At 39.4% G+C, this 20,600-nt stretch overlaps 1 protein-coding gene across 1 annotated transcript; it reads left to right on the top strand.

Moving 5' to 3' along the window:
- Positions 1-3,543: 3,543 nt before the first annotated feature.
- LOC133831972 (uncharacterized) lies at positions 3,544-6,218 on the top strand. The gene is made up of 4 exons (XM_062262372.1): positions 3,544-4,065; positions 4,180-4,355; positions 4,456-5,344; positions 5,541-6,218. Exons 1-4 carry the CDS (start codon positions 3,544-3,546, stop codon positions 6,216-6,218), a joined length of 2,265 nt encoding a protein of 754 aa, XP_062118356.1.
- Positions 6,219-20,600: the final 14,382 nt, after the last annotated feature.

Raw genomic sequence — 20,600 nt, 5'->3', positions numbered from 1 at the left:
GCTAATGACTGGATTGGATTGGAGGTTGCATTTGGATCAGTCCTCAACCTCATTGGAAGGTTTGATTTGGATCCCTTTTTGCAGTGTCTGGATATGATTAAGAGCTTAATGTCACGTCCCTAGTAATTTGACTAGCCAAACGAGCGACACTTAGCATGGTCCATTGCACTAAACCTGCCTTAAGTACAAGTGAGTGTTCCAAAGATAGTAAAACGAGACTTAGAGATAATGATGTCGTAAGAAAAAAAGCAACAACACAATGTGTGAGTAAAAGGGATTTTTATTACTCGAGGATTTAGTTTACAACTACCCAAAGGTTGAGCTGCAAATGAACTGAGGGTCTATTTATAGAGTGGCTTCTCAGCCTTACAACTAACTTTACAACATCTACAACATGCCACATTATTCTAGAGCCTTCCAGTCGAGTCTAGTGTAGAGTCCCTGAATATTTACTTAGCTAGCTAGATAGTAGTATTAGTAGTTAGTATTAGTTTGTAGTATGTTAGGTACCGTGGATTTTGGTTCAAGTCGAGACTTAGTTGGAAACTCATATCAACAATTATGGATTTTATAAGTTTAACCTATAGTTTAAGAATATTAATTATAACATAAGGTTAGATTAATATTGCTGGATCTAGATATATATTTATTATAACCTATGGTTTAGATAGAGCTAATAAGAGTGTAACACATGTCATAATTATGATTATTAAGGAATTAAGTATTTTTTATGGATAGTTTTATTAAAAGAAAGATCTAGAAGCTTAAGAACCTTCCAAAAGCTGCTAGGATCGTATTATGACTCAGTCGAAGCTATTTATCTAATTCAAATTATGCTGAAAAAGTGCAAATACGTGTTTGATATATCAACGTATGCCGATATATCGCAGCAGGGACTGATATATCGCCTACAGAAGATACGGAAAACACGTCGACTTTGCACAAATAATCGAACGGGGATCGAGAATAGTGGGGGAGGCGATATATCGCCTAAGGGGGGCAATATATCGGCTCCATGTATGTATTTTTGAAAGTTTGATTTTTAAATTTTAAAAATAGCCTTAACCACTTAGACTTGCCTTTGAATGATTTTGATCGAGTTCTGGGCGACAGTTAAACAAAAATTCAAATCTTTTTCATTTTATAATCATTTATTTATTCAAATTAAAAGGGGTTAGTTTCACTCCTTGAACTCTATAAATAGGACCTAGTGCTCATGCATTTTCTTCATTCTTCAAGCATTTGATCAGAGCCTCCAATGTGCTAGTGTTACTATAGAGAGATACACTTGGGTTTTGGGTTAAAGCTTTATCATTCTAAGCTTTTATAAACACTTGGGAAGTGAGAAATAGTGTGATTTTGGTATTGAGGTCATTCAAGGTATTCCTATTCCTTAAGTCCAGTTCTTTATGATTCTATAGTTTCTTTTATTCAAATCCTAACTCTTGTAATTGATTCTTGATTAGGTATTTAAGTTCTTGAAACTTAAGGTCCTTCTTGGTAAGTTTCTTCTTGATGGTTTAGTTCTCATATTCATATTTTTCGCTAGATTCTCACCATTTTTACTGTTGGTTTATAGAAGTGTTCTAATCCCGTTCTTGTTCCCAAATATCCCGGCTTTTGGTAAGGAAAATATGATAGATTTTATGTGCTTATATGTTATGTTATGTTTATGTTATGATATGTATATGTATGATATGTTTTTAGTCGTTTGGGCATATGACTTGCTTAGATAGCAAGCCCCAAGATTATTTATCATTTCATGGGTTAGAGTTATGATTTACCCTACCTCAACTAGTAGAGGACCTAGATGGGTTATCATATACTACCATGTGATCTACCTACCTCGATTAGTAGACAGAGGACCTAGATGGTTTATCACATGCCATGTTAATGAGTTAATGGCCAATAATATTGTAGTCCTATACGATATATGTTTTTATAGTCATATGTTTTATAGTATATGTTTATGATATAGTCTTATGCTTATGAATTATGATGTATGTTTTTAATAGATTTTTCCTTGCTGAGCATTAGGCCCACTCCTTTATTTTTAGTGTGATGTAGGAAAATGATTATGGAGGCAGAAGAATTCCCGGCAGCTTGGCTTATGTGTTAAGGATGAATGGACTGAATGGACTGCATGTCGATCGAGGACGACATTAATTATTTTATGTCTTTAAAATTATGTTTTGATGTAATTCCGCAATTAATATTTAAAGTTATGTTTTATGTTTTATGTTTTGTAAACAATGGGTACCCATGCCACATTACATTTTAGTTTATAATTTTATGTTATTGATACAATATTTATTTTGGAGTTTTAATAAAGTTATGATTATTTCTTATGTATGTTTTCTAAAAAAAAAAATAGTAGCTATGTCTAGTAATTTTAATGGTCCAAGGTCTTAGAAATAGTTGGGTCATTACAGTTGGTATCAGAGACACAGTTCATTTGCATGAAGTTCTCCTTGATATACACGCTCAAACTCCGAATCTAACCGCCAATGTAAGTGTTTATGTTATAGTTATTATGTTTATGTGTTTAGCTAACGTTTTAGCCCTTATGTTTTCAGTTAAGAATGGATGAAGCCTTGACCTATGAGGATATCTGAGCCATTAAGGCCTTGAAAAGAATTAGAGAGCCAAGGAACACAGTAAGGGAGTTAGAAAGAATCATCAGAGATTACTCTTATTCCACAAGGAGATAGTTCATCTCCAAACAACTAAGCAAATCATGATGAGAGCTACGGAGCAATATGTTTTAGTGATTAGACTTTTTAAAGATTATCCTTCTGTAATTTCAGCTTTAGAAGAAATATGAGAGACTATAGATGATGAAGATGAATTACCAGTAGCTATGAGATATTATTTTCTCATACTTAGGTTCACCTTTAAGATGGAATTCCAATTCACAAATGAGCAAAAACATAGAATCTTTAAAAATCTTCCTCGAGAATAAAATTTTGAGGGAAAAGCTGAAGGATCGGGTTGCTCCCTTCCATGGCGAAGCGGAAGAAGCCGATTCGTAAGCCTGAGATTCTCACTAATGATCGGCTTGAGTTTGTGCAACAGGAGGTTGGGCTCGGCTCTGAGGGAGGTGCGGTCGCTGATCTCGAGCAGGGTAAGGAAGAGCCTAGGACTGGGAATGTACAGGATGGTTCGATCGATCATGAGCGGGGCAAGGAAGTGCTAAGTCCTGGGTTTGTACAGGAGGATTTTATAGTTCAACAGGGTAAGAATTCCAAGCCTGCTGTAGTGGAGGATGATGGTTTGGGTGCTGGGATGAGTCATGTCTCCTAGGCGGATAAGAGTGAAGAAGAAGACAGAGTAACGGAAGAGCCATTCCAGTCTGATTCTCAGCGTCGATGGCAGCAATTCTGTTCGAATACAATTTCATTCTCTGAGCCGAAGTTAGAATTCACTGAACCTCTTTATAGGAATGGGAAGAAATTGGCTCAAGTGGATGTCGAATAGGTGCGGATTCAGTCAACGAACTGGAGCTCTGCAGTGGTTTGTATGGTCCTTGGAGCTAATCCTCCAATGGCAGTGTTTGAAGGCTTCATCAAGAGGGTTTGGGGTCATCTTGGGATTGTCCAAATTTCCAGGATGACTCTGGGGCTTACCTTGGTGAAATTTAATGATGAAGCAACAAGAGACCATGTACTTGAGAATGGAGTTCTTCAATTTGATAGGAAACCTGTCATTATGAGGCCATGGACAGCAGACCTTAGTGCGATCCGTTTGATTCGCTCAGTTTCGCTGTGGATTCGTCTTCATGACCTGGGTTTGCAATATTGGGGGAGTAAATGTATTAGTGCTTTGGTTAGTACGATTGGTAAACCTCTTTTAGTTGATAAATTTACTAAGGATCGGTCTCGGGTTCAGTTTGCGAGGGTGTTGGTAGAGATGGAAATTACATATAATCCTCCCCATAGTTTTCAATTCATCAATGAACATGGTCAGGTGGTTGAGCAAGGAATAGAGTATGAGTGGCTTCCTACAAAGTGTAAGAGTTGCTCGGGTTTTGGGCATACAATGGCTGATTGTCGAAAAGAACATAAGGCAATTTGGGTGGAGAAACCTCACTCTAAGGTCGAGAATTCTCTTGACAAACAAGAGTTATGAGAGGGACCTAAGGAGGTGATAACTGAGGAGGCAATTGAGGGGTCTAAACAGATAGAAGCCTTAGATAAAGGTAAGGGTGATCCTTCTCTTTCGGTGGAGACTAATCCGGGGCTGAAGCAACACAGGGATGTGAAGTGGTTAACTCCAAAGCGAGTTAGCTCTCAGAGACAGGGCCAAGGTGCTGGGAGTTCTTCTATGGCTGTGGCGGTTCATCATCAGAAAAACCAGTATGTCATTTTGCAGGAGCAGGAACATGGAGGTATGGTTGGGTATCCTGGGGGAATCTCTTCTAATGGATAACTACTCTATCTTAAGTTGGAATGTTAGGGGGCTGAATAAGGTGAATAAACAGGGTTATGTTCAAGAAGTTTTTAAGAAGAATAATATTGGTATTAGTGGTCTTTTGGAGACTAAATTACGTGGGAAAATACTTGGTGAATTTATGGAGCATAAATTCCCTAACTGGGAGTTTTATTCTAGTCTAGTAACTGAGGGTAGATTGTTAATTCTTTGGCGGAAAGGGATAGCGCGTTTGAGTATTTTGGAAGACACTCCTCAGTTGGTTCATTGTCAAGTTAATTGGGTTGGTCATCAGGAGGTTTTCTTTGTTTCTTTTGTGTATGGATTCAATTCAGTGGAAAATAGAAGGAGTCTTTGGCAGGATTTAACTCGTATTTCGGGTTCAGTCAAAGCGTGGTTGGTTCTTGGGGACTTTAACGCTCCCTTTTCAGGAGGTGATAGGTCAGGAGGCAGTGTTATCTCTAGTTCCGAGCTGGCTGATTCTATTGATTGGAAGAATAATGCTAAAACTGAGGCCATCAAGAGCATAGGCTCTTTTTTCACGTGGACAAACAACCAGGCAGGCTTAGCTAGAATTTATTCTAAAATTGATCATGCCTTTATTAATGAGGAATGGCTGGATAAGTTTCCTCAATGCATGGCTGTGTTTCAATGGGAGGTGGTGTCTGATCATTGTTCTTGCTTAATTTCGAATTTCCCCTTGAAATTGATGGGAACAAAGTTGTTCAGATTTTTCAATTTCTGGGTTAATCACCCTGATTTCAATCACCTGGTTATGGAAAGTTGGAGAGTTCCTGTTCTTGCTACTGGTTTAAAGGCTATTTTTATAAGGTTAATTCGGCTGAAACACCAACTTAAGAAGCTCAATAGGGACAGATTTGGAGATATTGGCGCCTGTTACCAATCAGCTCTTGAGGCTCTTTAAACAACTCAATTAAAAGCTCAAGAGAACCCTCATAATCTTCAGTTGCAAGAAGTGCTTAAGGACAGAGCTTTCGATTACCACTATCAAGAGCATATTTATCATAGCTTTCTTGTCCAGAGAAGTAAAATTAATTGGATAAGGAAAGGTGATGTTAATTCATCTTTTTTTTCATTCTTTCCTTAAAAAGAGGAAAGCAGATAATTCCATTGTGTCTGTTATTAATGAACAAGGCTTGCTGGTAGATAATGGCAAGGAGGTGGTAGACCATTTTGTTAAGCATTTCCAAAATCACCTTGGTAGTTCAAGCTCAGCTACAGGGATTGTTAATCAACACAGTATAGCTACTGGTTCTAAACTTTCAGTGGATCAGCAACTTTACCTCCTTAATCCCTTTACTGTTAAGGAAATTAGAGCTGCTTTGTTTAATATCCCTAGTACTAAATCTCCTGGTCCGGATGGGTATGGCTCTGGCTTCTTTAAGCCTATGTGGAAGGATATTGGCCAAGATATTTGCTCAGCAATTCAACATGGTTTTTCTTCTGGTCAGTTCCCAAAAGATCTTCATGAAACAACTTTATCCTTGATCCCTAAAGTGGTTAATCCAGCTAGAGCCTCTGATTATATACCTATCGCGTGTTGTTCGACCTTGTATAAGGTCATGGCTAAGTTGCTTTGTTCTCGGCTAGCAGTAGTGCTTCCCTCTCTCATTCAATCTAACCAAGGTGTGTTTGTTCGTGGTAGATGTATTGCGCATAATATCATGATTCTTCAGGACTTGATTAAGAATTATGGTAGAGCTCTCACCTCTCCTCGTTGTGCGATCAAAATTGATCTTAGCAAGGCTTATGACACGGTGGATTGGTAGTTTTTGGAAAACCTCTTGAAGGCCTACTGTTTTCCTATGAAGTTTATAGGCTGGGTAATGAATTGCATTAGGAATACTTCTTATTCCTTATTGATAAATGGCCGGGTGCAAAGTAGTTTCAAGGGGAAAAAAGGTCTGCGTCAAGGGGACCCGATGTCCCCTCTTCTCTTTGTTCTCATCATGGAATACATGACTAGGTGTTTGCAATTGGATGCCAGATCTCCTTCTTTTCGGTTTCATCCTATGTGTAAGAGCTTGAAACTCATTAATTTGTGTTTTGCCGATGATGTGATTCTGTTTTGCAAGGGCTCTTGTATGGCTGTTAATGTTCTTAAGGAATCTCTTAGAAAATTTAGTGTGGATTATGGTCTATCTATTAACACCAAGAAGTCCCAGATTTATTTTGGAGGGGTGTCGACAGAGGTGAAAGTGAGATTCAGCAGCTGCTTCAGCTTCCAGCAGGGTCTTTCCCTCTTCACTATCTTGGAGTGCCTTTGAGGCCTACCAAGTGGAAGCACGTAGACTGTGAAGTTATAATTCAAAAGATGAGAACTAAGCTTTTTTCTTGGTCTAGTAAACACCTTTCTTATGCTGGTCGTTTACTGTTGATTCAATCTGTTTTATTCTGTTTGAGGAATTTTTGGATGTCAGTGTTCATTTTGCCTCAAAGCATAGTTAAAGAGGTTGAGAAATTATGTAGACAGTTTCTGTGGGGAGCTTCTGGAACTCAAAGCAAGCTTCACTTGGCATCTTGGCATCAAGTTTGCATGCCTAAGGCTTATGGTGGGCTTGGTCTTAGGGATGGAGCTAGCTGGAATAGAGCTCTGCTGGCTAAGTATGTGTGGGCAGTTGCAACTAAGCAAGACTCTTTGTGGGTTAAATGGGTCCAACATGTGTATCTAAAAGGGGCTAACTTTTGGGACTATGGATTGAAGCAAGACTCTAGCTGGTATTGGCGTAAACTCTGCTACCTCAGGAAGAGATTCAGTGAGCATGAGATTTTGGCTGCTGGCTGTTCTGGGAGTTTCAGACCATCTAAACTGTACAACAGCACCCTAAACCAGCAGCTTGCTGTCTATAAAAAAGATGTTTGGTGTCGCACCTCTCTCCCTAAACACAGGTTTTTATTATGGATGGTGGTCAATTCTTTTCTTCTAACTAGAGACAACTTAACCAGGTGTAATATTCCTATTGAGAACACTCTCTGCCCGGTTTGTGAAGAACAAAGGGAGAGTCATGGCCATTTATTTTTTGATTGCTGCCTGTCCAGGAAAGTCTTGACCTGTATTTTCTCTTGGATTGGTTTTCATGCTTGGTCTACCAGTTTCTCGGACTGGATCTTGAGACTCAGTATTGGTCACAATGACAGTATGAACATGGTTCTTAACATGATCCTTGCAGCTGTGGTTTACCAAATTTGGAGGAATAGAAACAGATGCATCTATGATGGTTATTCTCTTTCAGCAAACTGTATAGCCAAAGACATTATATCCTTAGTTCAAATCAGATTAGTTACTATTAATAGTAGAAAGTCCCTCCCTCATGTCAAGCTATTTTTAAGGAAGCTTTCCTGTATGTAATTTGAGGGTGTTTCTGGTTTGTTTTCTGCTGGTTGTTGGGCAGTTTTGCTCTTGTGTTGTAATTGCTTGTTTGTTCAATGAAGCTATTTCTTCTTGACCAAAAAAAAATAAAAAATCCTCCTCGAGGGAATTTTGAGGCTCAAGATAATGATGATTATGAGGAGATAGATGATGATATGTTAGATGAAGGGTCAGATGTAGAAGATCATGATTTTTAGATTAGTTTATTTCTTTATTTTATTTATTATCTTTGCATTTATGATTGTATTTAGTGAAAACCTTTTTCCAAATGAATATTATTTTTATTTTTGAATGACATGTATGAGTTTGATTTTCTTTTACAATCATACTAAATAATAAATTTAATAAATAATGACCAAGTTCGGTGAGGGTGGATACAAATCAATGAACCGGGTTCTATATTGAGAGTTAGGGGGCCATAGTAGTGGGAACGATTTTACTGATCCCAACCCTCCCTTAATATGGTTAACTTTGGAACAGCAGCGAGTTTCGAGCCTGAGAATTAAGTCGTATAGGATGGTTAGAAATAGACTTAGAAAATAATAAAGATGACTTATTTTTTTAAGTATAGAAACACACCCTAATTATAAAGAAGGCTTATATAATTTTTCACAAGAAATCATAATTAATAGGTTCGAGTTATGTTTGCTTAGATTAAGTTTTTGCCTTAGAGCCTATTAGGTTAAGTTCTAACATATTTTTCTCGACTGTTAGAACTCTGCTGAAGATGTCGCTCAGAAGGTCTACACGCACCAACATCAATGCCTCCAGCGTTGCTCACGAGAATAATGAAGCCCCTCCATTTCGCAAAAGGGGAACGCGTGCTACCACTGCTGTTGCTAACCAGAGTGAACCGCTGCCACTGGTTGACAACACTACAGAAATTGTCAGGCTACGACAACAAGTAGAAGATCTACTGCAGCAACAGCGACAACAAGCCCAGCTCCAGCCACAGACTCAGCCTCAACCGCAGCCTCAGCAAATAGCACCCAATCAAGTAGGTCCTTATGGGGGATGACCAATGGCAATCTATGCACCCTACCCAGCTTAGCACATGAAGCCAATCTACGAGCAGTTTCATAAGCCACACACTCCAAACTTTGAAGGGACAACAGACCCCTTCGAGGCGGAAGAATAGCTCAGCAATGTAGAGCCGATCCTAGCACACATGAATCTCGGCAACGTGGACCGCATATCTTGTGTTTCGTCTATTCTTAAGAAAGATGCTAGAATATGGTGGGACTTAGTTCAACAGACTCACGACGTTGCCACCATGACATGGACCAGATTTGTGGAGCTGTTCCACAAGAAGTACTACAACTCGGCATTCATCGCTACAAGGGTCGAGGAGTTCACTGGTCTGAAGTAAGGCAACTTGACGGTAGCAGAATATGCGCGGTAGTTCAACCAATTAGCCAAGTTTGCACTAGAGTTGGTTCCAACTGAATTTCTAAGGGTTACCAAGTTTGTTAGAGGACTTAGACCAAAGATTGAGCTAGGGGTTAATCTAGCAAATCCTGGAACTACTACGTATGCCAATGTTCTAGAAACGGCTATAGAAGTAGAAAGGCTTCAGGCGAATGTTAGTAAGGAGGAAGCTAGTAAGTCTGAGCCTAAACAACAAAGTCAACCTCAGAATGGTCGAAACAACCACAACAACAACCATCAGCATAACAACAATAATGGTCAGAAGAGAAGGCATCCTGAAAATAAGCAGTCCGACAACGATAAAAGAGCACAGAGAAACAATGGAGGCAATAAGTCGGGTTATGTAGAATACCTGCAATGCTCTAAGTGCCAAAAAAAACATCCTGGTGAGTTTCGTGCAAACACCAAGGGATGCTACAATTGTGGTCAAGAAGGTTACGAGAAGAAAGATTGTCCACAACTCAAGCAAGAGGAGAAAAGGGACAATAAGATGGTTCCTGCCAGAGTCTTTGCCTTAACCCAGGGAGAAGCTGACGCTAGCAATAAAGTGGTCACAGGTCAGATTCCTATCCTCAATAATATATGTTTAGTATTATTTGATTTGGGAGCCACTCACTCGTATATCTCGTTAGGAATGATAGAGAAATTAGACAAACCTTGTGAAAAATTTAGAACTAAGTTTGTAACAGAATGGCCTTCGGGCGAAATAGTCCTATCATCACGGATAGTACGAGGCATACCGATCAAAATTGAGGACGTAGAACTAGAAGGAGACCTAATAGAGCTAGAGATCAAAGACTTCGACGTGATACTAGGCATGGATTGGCTAGCGAGGCATGGCGCAACCATTGACTGCAGACGTAAGCAAGTGATGTTCGAGACTCCTGACGGTCAGAGACTATGCTTTATGGGAAAAGTTATGCACACCGCTTGTTTCATCTCTCAAAGCTCAAAGGATGATAGAAAAAAGGATGTCATGCATTCTTAGCCAGCGTCACAGATATGGTAAAGGAAACACCACTAAAGGTTGGAGACATCTGCATTGTAAAGGAATTCCCAGAAGTATTTCTTGACGACTTACCAGGGCTGCCGCCGACTCGGGAAATTGACTTCACAATCGAACTAGTACTTGGTACCGAGCCTATCTCAAAGGCACCATACTGGATGGCACCTACTGAACTCAAGGAGTTATAGACACAGTTGCAAGAACTCTTAGACTTGGGTTTCATTAGACCGAGCCATTCGCCATAGGGAGCACCGATTTTATTTGTGAAGAAGAAGGACGAAAGCATGCGGATGTGCATAGATTATCGCGAGTTGAATAAGGTGATAATTAAGAATAAATACCCACTACCCCGAATTGATGACTTGTTTGATCAACTACGAGGAGCAACCATGTTTTCAAAGATTGATCTACGGTCCGGGTATCACTAGCTCAAGGTACGGGAAGAGGATATTCCCAAGATAGCTTTTAGAACTCGCTATGGACATTACGAGTTTTTAGTTATGTCTTTTGGTCGTACCAACCCTCCAACCGCATTTATGGATTTAATGAATAGGGTCTTCAAGGATTATTTGGGAAAATTCGTCGTAGTTTTCATCGATGATATCTTGGTGTACTCAAAGGAAGAAGTCGAGCACGATGAGCATTTAAGGATGACCATGTTGCGATTAAAAGAGCATCAACTTTAAGCCAAGTTCAAAAAGTGCAAATTTTGGCTTTCACAAGTAGAGTTCCTTAGCCACATAGTATCCAAGGAGTTGCTGTAGACCCATCTAAGGTAGAGGCTATGAAGGATTGGCCAAGACCTAAGACCGCGTCAGAGGTAAGAATTTTTCTGGGGCTAGCAGGATACTATCGTTTGTTCGTAGAGGGCTTTTCTAAGATAGCCACTCCACTCACCATGTAACGACCCAAAAATCACTAATATGGCTTAAGGGCCCTGATTAGTGTGCCGGGAGGGCATAATTGACTTATGAGTGAATTTATTGATTTAATGCATGCTTGTATGAATATTTGAATGTAAATGTGGTTAAATGTTATATTCGTGAGAACCACATTATTATGTGGGTAGTTTTGCACTGAGCGACTTGAGGCGATCCTAGAAAGCTAGATAGCGGGAAAAGTCACAATGGGGCTTAGTATTTGACTTTGGATAAGTCAGGGATATCTTAGGTATCGGGTAGTTATTTAGACTATCGAGTTATGGAAATAAATATATGGAGATATATTTGAGGATAGAAAGCCTAGGCGGGAGTATTGGGGAATTTTACCATTTTTCCCTCGGGGACGTTTCCAGTACCCTTAGCTTTGGGATTAGCTTTATTGCTTAAGAATAGACTTAAGAAAATTTTAGAAAACAATGGAACATAAAATAGACCGACCCTCTCCTTCCTTCTCTCTTTCTCTCTAAAAGGAAAAAACAAAAACAATAGAACATAGAATTAAGGCTGGAATTCTGAAGACTAAAGCTGGGATTTAAAGGATTAGCTCAAGGGTTGTCAAAGGAACTTAATCAAGGTTGAGGTAAACATTGAATCCCATTTTCTGTGGTTGAAACCCTATGTTTTTTAGTGTGTTCTAAGAGTTTTTGGGTTTTTGGATTTGAAGATTAGATTGAAGCTAGAACTTTGGAAGTTAGCCCAGAAATCTCTTGGAGGAGTGGTTATGTAGCTGAGGTAAGCTCGAAATTAAGGTTTAATGGCTGGATTATAGTGTTTCCATGACTGGTTTTGGTGTTTAGATTTGTTGGGTTTCAGAGAATCAAAATGGAGTTTTAGTAGGTTTTTAGGCTGAATTTCTGTTGAATTATGTTGTTAGAGTCATGATAAAAGTTTTGTGATTAATGGATTTTGAGCTAGGGTGCTTTGGAATGGTTTTGGATGGGGTTAGGATGCTAGAAATGGTGGTTTTTCTGGGCACGAAGGGAAGGGTCGCGACTCTATTCTAGAGCGTTGCGGCCCTACGGAGCAAGGGAGCCAAGGAGGCTCGGCCAAGGGGGAGCACCGCGGCGCCCATAGGCAGGGCTGCGGTGTGTGTCTGCTTACTGAGGGCCTTGGGATCTGTTTTAAGGGTGGGCCACGGCTAGGGTTCAAGGGCCGCAGCCCTTAGGTGCATTCTTGATCATTTGGGGATTTTAAGTGTGGGAATCTAGCCTAGGGTGTTCGGGATCGATTTCCCCACCGTGCTTGGTGGATTTCGATGTCCCGGAAGCTAGAATTGTACCCGGAAACCTTTACTTGAATATTAATGGAACCCAATACCTTGGTTGTGACTAGGTGTTAAAGTTAGGGCTCGGGAACGGATTGTGCTTGAGGAGCGTCGCTCGTAATCAGTGAACGTAAAAAACTAAAGGTAAGAAAACTACACCCGGTTGTGTATTTGTAATGGGACTAAGGGCTCCCTAATACGTATACTTGAAAGGATGGTATTATGCCATGTAAATAGTGAACCAACGGCCTAAGAGTGCCAAGGGTTACACTAGCGCATAGGGCGCGACTTGGCCACTGGTAGCCGAGGACAACTTATTATGCACTGAGTTCGGTTTAAGAGAGCCGGAGTCAGTGGGGTAAACAGAGGGTGCGGCCTAAGTTGTCGGCCCTGACTATTATGTGATCTGGTTATTATGAGACTTGAATGTTATTTGTGATTAGTTGCATCTTTGATTCTGAGTATGTGCTGAATGGTTAATGTGGAATATTGAATGATTGATCATGCCTAAAGAATTGACTACTTGCTAATGATGTTTGTGTTGCGCATTATGTTTTCTTGCTGGGCCTTGGCTCACAGGTGCTACATGGTGCAGGTAAAGGCAAGGGCAAGCTTGATCAGCCCTGACTTGGAGAGCTCTGCAAGCTGAATGTACATGACCAGCTGCTCAGCCGCCACGGTTGGGGTTTAGGCAGGGACGCTAAAACCAGAAATGTCTATTTTGCCTTAGTATGGCTGATGGTTGTCTGTATTTTGGGAATTCTGTAAACCAACTTTTAAACTCTATTTCTTTTTGGGATCCCATAAATTAGACTGTCTAATTATATAAAGTGAAACTTTTGAGACCAAAACCTTTTTAACCCTAGCTCATACATGTTTAGTGACACGTTTTTAAATTAATGACTTGATTAGCAAGTCCTACACCTTTATAAGTACACAGTGTAGCGGTCTTGGCTATCCAGGGCATTACACACCAACCTGACCCAAAAGCAACAAAGGTTCAAATGGACAAATAAGTGTGAAGAGAGCTTCCAGTTGCTTAAGGAAAAGCTATGCTCAGCACCAGTACTTTGTGTACCGACACCCAACGACAAGTTTGTAGTCTACAATGATGCGTTGAAGCAAGGTTTGGGTTGTGTGCTGATGCAGAATGACAAGGTAATAGCCTACGCCTCAAGGCAACTGAAGGAATATGTGCAACGCTATCCAACGCATGATATGGAGTTGGCAGCGGTGGTCTTTTCATTAATAATATGGCGTCATTATCTTTATGGAGAACGGTGTGAGATTTATACAAACCACAAAAGCTTAAAGTATTTCTCCACAAAAAAGGAGCTCAACATGAGGCAGCGTAGGTGGTTAGAATTAGTAAGGGATTATGACTGCGAAATCCTATACCACCCGAGAAAAGCAAACATAGTTGCTGATGCGCTAAGTAGAAAAAGTTATGGAAGTCTAGCAGCGATAGCTGGAATAGAAAAGTCGCTACAACAGGAGTTGATCAATGCCAGAATAGAAGTAATCATTAGTAAACTGGCTAACTTGTCCATCTAGTCAAGTTTGTTAGAAAAGATACGGATCGGACAAGGGCATGATGACACATTAGTATCTCACGTAGCTGCAGTTAAAGAAGGCAAGGCCACAGATTTCTCGATATCAAAATAGGGGTTCTTGAGATATAAGGACCGGGTATGCGTGCTGAATGATCAAGGGATTAAGAGGAAGATTTTAGAAAAAGCGCACAATACCCCATAATCAGTTCACCCAAGATCAACTAAAATGACTCACGACCTTAAGGCGTTGTATTGGTGGCCAGGAATGAAGAAAGATGTAGCAGAGTATGTGTCTAAATGCTTAGTATACCAACAAGTGAAAGCAGAACATCAGCGGCCTGTAGTGTTATTGCAACCGCTTAGTATTCCAGAATGGAAGTGGGAAGACTTAGCCATGGATTTCGTGATGGGTTTGCCACGAACAAATAAGCAGCACGACTCATCTTGGGTAGTAGTAGATAGACTAACCAAGTCAGCTCACTTCCTGCCTATCAAGACTACCGTACACAGCAGATCAATACGCAGAAGTTTATGTTCGAGAAATAGTACGACTGCATAGAATCCCTAAGACCATAGTATCCGATAGAGGATCGGTGTTTACATCGAGATTTTGGGGAAGCTTGCAGCAAGCCATGGGTACGACATTTCATCCTCAGACTGATGGTCAGTCCGAGCGTACCATACAGATTTTAAAAGATATGTTGCGCGCTTGTGTACTTGATTTCGGAGGATCATGGAGTAAGTATTTGCTGCTGATAGAATTCTCCTACAACAATAGCTATCAGTCAACGATCGGGATGGCACCCTATGAGCTACTTTATGGAAGGAGGTGTCGATCTCTATTACATTAGGACAAGGTAGGAGAAAGGCAACTTCTTGGATTTGAAGTTGGTAGAGAAGCTCGGGATGTAGTAGCGCTGATTAGAAAGCGTATGCTCGCTTCTCAGAGCCGACAGAAAAGTTATGCGGATGCCAAGCGATGTGATGTGGAATTCAAAGTCGGAGATCAAGTCTTCTTAAAGATATCTCCTATGAAAGGTGTGAAGCAGTTTGGGAAGAAGGGCAAGCTTAGTCCCCGGTTTATAGGTCTTTTTGAGATATTGGACAAGGTGGGAACAATGGCATATAGATTATCCCTACCGCCAACTCTAGCAGATAGCCATAATGTGTTCCACATCTCAATGCTGCATAGATATGCGTTAGACCCATCTCAAGTCCTCAAGTACGATATGATAGCACTCCAGAAAGACTTGAGTTACGAGGAACGACCGGTTAGCATCGTAGATAGAGGGATGAAGGAATTACGGTCTAAGAATATTCTGATAGTCAAGGTCCTATGGAGTAATAGTTCTAAACGGGAGGCAACGTGGGAGTTGGAGGAAGATATGTTTGCCTGGTATCCGGAATTGTTTGGTAAGTAAATTTTGGGGATGAAATTCTTTTAAGTAGGGGAGAATTGTAGAGTCCCAGAAAATTTACTTAGCTAGCTAGATAGTAGTAGTAGTATGTTAGTTACTATGGATTTTGGTTCAAGTCGGGACTTAGTTGGAAACTCATAGCAACAGTTATGGATTTTATAAGTTTAACCTATAGTTTAAGAATATTAATTATAACATAAGATCTGATTAATATTGCTGGATCTAGAAATATATTTATTATAACCTATGGTTTAGATAGAGGTTATAAGAGTGTGACACATGTCATAATTATGATTATTAAGGAATTAAGTATTTTTTATGGATAGTTTTAATAAAAGAAAGATCTAGAAGCTCTATAACCTTCCAGAAGTTGTTAGGATCGTATTATGACTCAGTCAAAGCTGTTTATCCAATTCAAATTATGATGAAAAAGTGCAAATACGTGTTTGATATATCAACATATGCCGAAATATTGTAACATAGGGGCTGATATATCGCCTATGGAAGATACGGAAAACACGTCGACTTTGCACAAACGATCGAACAGGGTTCGGGAATAGTGGGGGAGGTGATATATCGGCTCCATGTATGTATTTTTAAAAGTTTGATTTTTGAATTTTAAAAGTGGCCTTAACCACTTAGACCTGCCTTTGAATAATTTTGACCGAGTTCTGGGCATCAGTTGAACGAAAATTCAAATTTTTTTCATTTTATAATCATTTATTTATTCAAATTAAAAGGGGTTAATTTCACTCCTTTAATTCTATATATAGGACCTAGTGCTCAGCCATTTTCTTCATTCTTCAAGCATTTGATCAGAGCCTCCAATGTGCTAGTATTACTATAGAGAGATACACTTGGGTTTTGGGTTAAAGCTTTATCATTCTAAGCTTTTATAAACACTTGGGAAGTGAGAAATAGTGTGATTTCGGTATTGAGATTTACACCAATCCATAAGGTCATTCAAGGTATTCCTATTCCTTAAGTCCAGTTCTTTATGACTCTATAGTTTCTTTTATTCAGATCCTAACTCTTGTTATTGATTCTTGATTAGGTATTTAAGTTCTTGAAACTTAAGGTCCTTCTTGGTAAGTTTCTTCTTGACGGTTTATTTCTCATATTCATATTTTTCTCTAGATTCTCACCATTTTTACTGTTGGTTTATAGGAGTGTTCTAATCCCGTTCTTGTTCCCAAATATCCCAGCTTTTGGTAAGGAAAATAGGATAGATTTTATGTGCTTATATGTTATGATATGTTTATGCTATGATATGTATATGTATGATATGTTTTTAGTCGGTTGGGCATATGACTTGCTTAGATAGCAACCCCCAATAGTAGCTATGTCTAGTAATTTTAATGGTCCAAGATCTTAGAAATAGTTGGGTCATTACATCTAGGCCACACTAGAGTCTTCCAGTGCCGTCTCGTTCCTTCCATCCAGCTATAAGATGCACCACATGTCTTTATATAATTTTACATCCTTCATGCACCATCAAGCATGTTCTAGGAAAATCTAGGGTTCTCCAGGCCCTTCAGGAACCTTCTAGAATGAGTTGAGTCTATCCAACTCTAGGCTTCTCTATAACATTCTTGGAACGTCCGCACCAAGCTCGAGAGGCATCCCGCACATGCCAAGTGTCCGGCTGTGGATGGTGCCCACTCATGCCCCCTAAATGAGCATTTTGCACTATTCACATCCTGGCAGGAACATATACAATTTCTGTTGGGGAGACAAATGGCATTGTTCATGGTCAAAGTCAACATTTTTTAATTAACCTCAACATAGGTTTTAATAACTTTGGCACTTTTAGCTTTGGGTTTTTAGGGAGTAAGAGGGGCGTGACACCCTCCCCCACTTAAGTTCGTGACGCCTTCATCATGTCTTCATTCTTGAACCTCTCGATGTAGTATTTGAATTTCCATAAAGAGTCTTTGGGTTCCCAACTTGGTTTGACATCTGGGAGATCCTGCAGTTTCACGAAGTATTCACAATAGCTTAGCACTCCCCTTTTTCGAATTAGGCGGTTGGCGAGTATGAAGTCCACTTCCTTCTTGTAAGAGGTTACTACGAAAATAGGTGCCCTTTTTGACTCTCCTTAGTTAGGATCTTCTTCGTCTCCATGATATGGATTTAACATGCTAACATGAAAGACAGGATAAATTTTAAGCTTCAGAGGTAATTGAAGTTGTAAGACACCTTACCGACATGTGTAATATCCGCTTTCTCAAAAAGGGTCGTTTCGTAATTTTTTTTACCATTGAAGGTATTTTTGTCATTTTACATATTTATGAGTTTAGATTTGTACGAGATTTTAATGACAATAAAATTCTTGATTTCATGAGCTTGAGTATTTTGGCTATATAGTAATGAAATCCTGACATGTGTATTGCCTAATAAATAATTAATTACTTGAGTTGATTTAATTATTTATTTTTATGAATATTATTGTTATGAGCATAATAATAGTAATAATATGACATGGATTTAATTTTATTTTTACTATATGGTTTATACACCATAGGAGGAATAGTGCAAGATTACATGCCCTTCCTTTGAAATCTCAATGGTCTTGAAGATAGATCTATCATAAGTAACATGGATGGTGGCACAAGTATCATACCAACAACCTTTGACCTTTGCATGTATGGCATTAATCTCACTTAGTGTTGCCACTAATTCTTCTTCGATTGAATCCACCTTTGGCTCGTGATTGTGGCTCCTTTTGAACCTACAATCTCATGCAAAGTGTCCATTCTTGCAACACATAAAGCAAGGTCCTTTGGAAATCTTAAATTGGCATTCACTCCTCTTAGGTCCCAAGGGTTTGTAACATTTTCCTTTAGACTTCCTAATTCATTTTCCTTTGTTGTTTTTTGGAGGTTTAGCCACCACATTTGCCTTAGAAGTCTCTCTATTACACTTTTCCACGTTCTTATCTCTATAACAGGACTCATCCTCATTCCTCAAGTGTTTGAGAATTTCCTCTAAGGAAATCTCTTCATTCTTGTGGAGGATTTTCTTTCTATAGCCCCTCCAAGATGGAGGCAACTTGGCTATGATAGCACAAACAAAGAATTATTCTGGAAATACAATACTAAGGGTAGATAACTTATTTATAATAATTTGTAATTCATGAATTTGGGGTATAAGTGTTTTCACATCAAAAAAATTAAATTCCATATATTGAGTAATAAGGAATTTCATTATACCTTCTTCTTTCGCTTTGTATTTGTTCTCCAATGCCTCCTAAATCATATTAGCAGTCTTTGTGTTTGTGTAGAGATCATACAACCAGTCTGAGAAAGTATTGAGAATGTGACCCCTACATATTCGTTCATATTCTTCACATTTCTTTCTTTCTTTGATGACTTATTGAGTGTTATCCTCTTTGGTGGGTTCTATGGCCTTTAGATTCTTTTCTAGGATGTAGTACACCGTGAGAGTAGTGAGAAAAAACCTTATCTTATCTTGCCAATGCACAAAGTTAGTTCCATCAAACTTATCCATTCTAAGAAAGTCTTGTGCCATGGATTTCAAAGCCAAAATTGAAGGCAATTCATCCATGATGATGTAACTCAGAGATTAGAGAATTCAATTGTTGGGAGAGAGTGAGATCTCACCACCACAATAACATGAATCTACACACAATAACACTTTATAGAGTCCAATGAAAGATTCAGATAGAGAAATCCAAACCCTAGTTGTAGAACAAAACTCCTTGTTGTTCTTGCAAGCTTCAAACCCTAATTAAAACACCACTTGAATCCTTTGATGGAGAGAATCAAAACCAAGGATTATACATGAGATGTATCATTGTCCAAATTCTCTATTTCCTAGCCCTTGATGGATTCTTGAAGCTTTCTCTAGTAGGAAAGGGAATTGGGATTGAACAAGCCTTGAAATTCACAAAGACAAGCACTTTCTTTATGAATTTCTTGGAGAAAACTTATGATCTTGAGAGCTAGAGAGTGAGAGAGAGGTTAGAGAGAGATTTGAAAGAGTTATAAAGTCTATCAAAAATTTAAGAGAACATTTTTATAGAGTAGGCACAGTCTTTATGTGACAGTCAGAATCCCGTGATATGCAGGGGGAAAGACCAAGTAAAAAGTTGTGCAATCCCACATCGCCTGGGGAAGGACAAGTGTGATGATTCTAACACTGTGTTGGTGTGGGACTACATAGTTAAAGATGGCTTAAATGGATTGATGGGTACTACCTATGCCAACAAGATGCATCTTCGTTTCGGTAGCTCGTCACTTGAGAACTCCAAAGTTAAGCATGCTTGACCTGGAGTAGTCTCATGATGGGTGACCTCCTGGGAAGTTTTCCTAGGAAGCGTGCGAGTGAGGACAAAACACGCTGGAAAGACTCGTGTTGGTTTGCAGGGCTAGTCGTCATTCCATGAAGCAACCATAGTGACGAGTGGCGTTACAAATGGTATCAGAGTCTTGATCCAGCTGGAAGTGTGGCCGACGGGGACGTCGGACCCCTAAGTGGGGGTGATTGTGATTGTCAAAATTCTGTGATCTACAGGGGGAAAGACTGGGTAAAAAGCTGTGCAATCCCACACCGCCTGGGTAAGGTAAAGTATGATGATTTTAAGACTGTGTAGGTATGGGATTACATAGTTGAAGAAGGCTTAAATGGATTGATGGGTACTACCTATGCCAACAAGATGTAGCTTCTTTTCGGTAGGCCATCACTTGAGAACTCCAAAGTTAAGTGTACTTGACCTGGAGTAGTCTCATGATGGGTGACCTCATGGGAACTCGTGTTGGTTTGCAGGACTTGTCGTCATTCCATGAAACAACCATAATGACGTGGGGGTTCAGGCGATGCATCTCCTCCAAGGAGGCCGCAATGCCACATAGGCAGGCAAAACTTCTCAAAAGTAACCTTAAACACCTCCAAATGCTCCCAATTTTTTGGGCATCCTTAGATACTTCAATGTATCACTTTGGACCAACAAACACAATTTTTAAATGCCTAAAACATAAAGTCAAATTGCACATCTTCATTATGTGAAACCGTTTAGGGTTTTGTACCTAGCTTGTGTAAGACTAGTTGGACTTTGTATATTAACCAAACCTAACATGCATTGTGTTTTTATATTGTGGTATTTTGCTTATATCGCATATGGTTTTGTATAATGATATGTTATGTTATCT

The sequence above is a fragment of the Humulus lupulus genome, chromosome 4, assembly GCF_963169125.1.
Source record: "Humulus lupulus chromosome 4, drHumLupu1.1, whole genome shotgun sequence".
In the NCBI taxonomy this organism is placed as follows: Eukaryota; Viridiplantae; Streptophyta; class Magnoliopsida; order Rosales; family Cannabaceae; genus Humulus; species Humulus lupulus.
This window is presented reverse-complemented; position numbering and strand designations above follow the sequence as displayed.

Excerpts from the sequence above, each read along its gene's own strand:
- LOC133831972 (XM_062262372.1), top strand. The coding sequence starts at position 3,544 with ATGGCAGTGTTTGAAGGCTTCATCAAGAGGGTTTGGGGTCATCTTGGG. Across the intron at positions 4,356-4,455 it reads GTTCATCATCAGAAAAACCA|GGGGCTGAATAAGGTGAATA; the intron begins GTATGTCATTTT and ends TTGGAATGTTAG. Across the intron at positions 5,345-5,540 it reads GTTACCAATCAGCTCTTGAG|AGGAAAGCAGATAATTCCAT; the intron begins GCTCTTTAAACA and ends TTCCTTAAAAAG.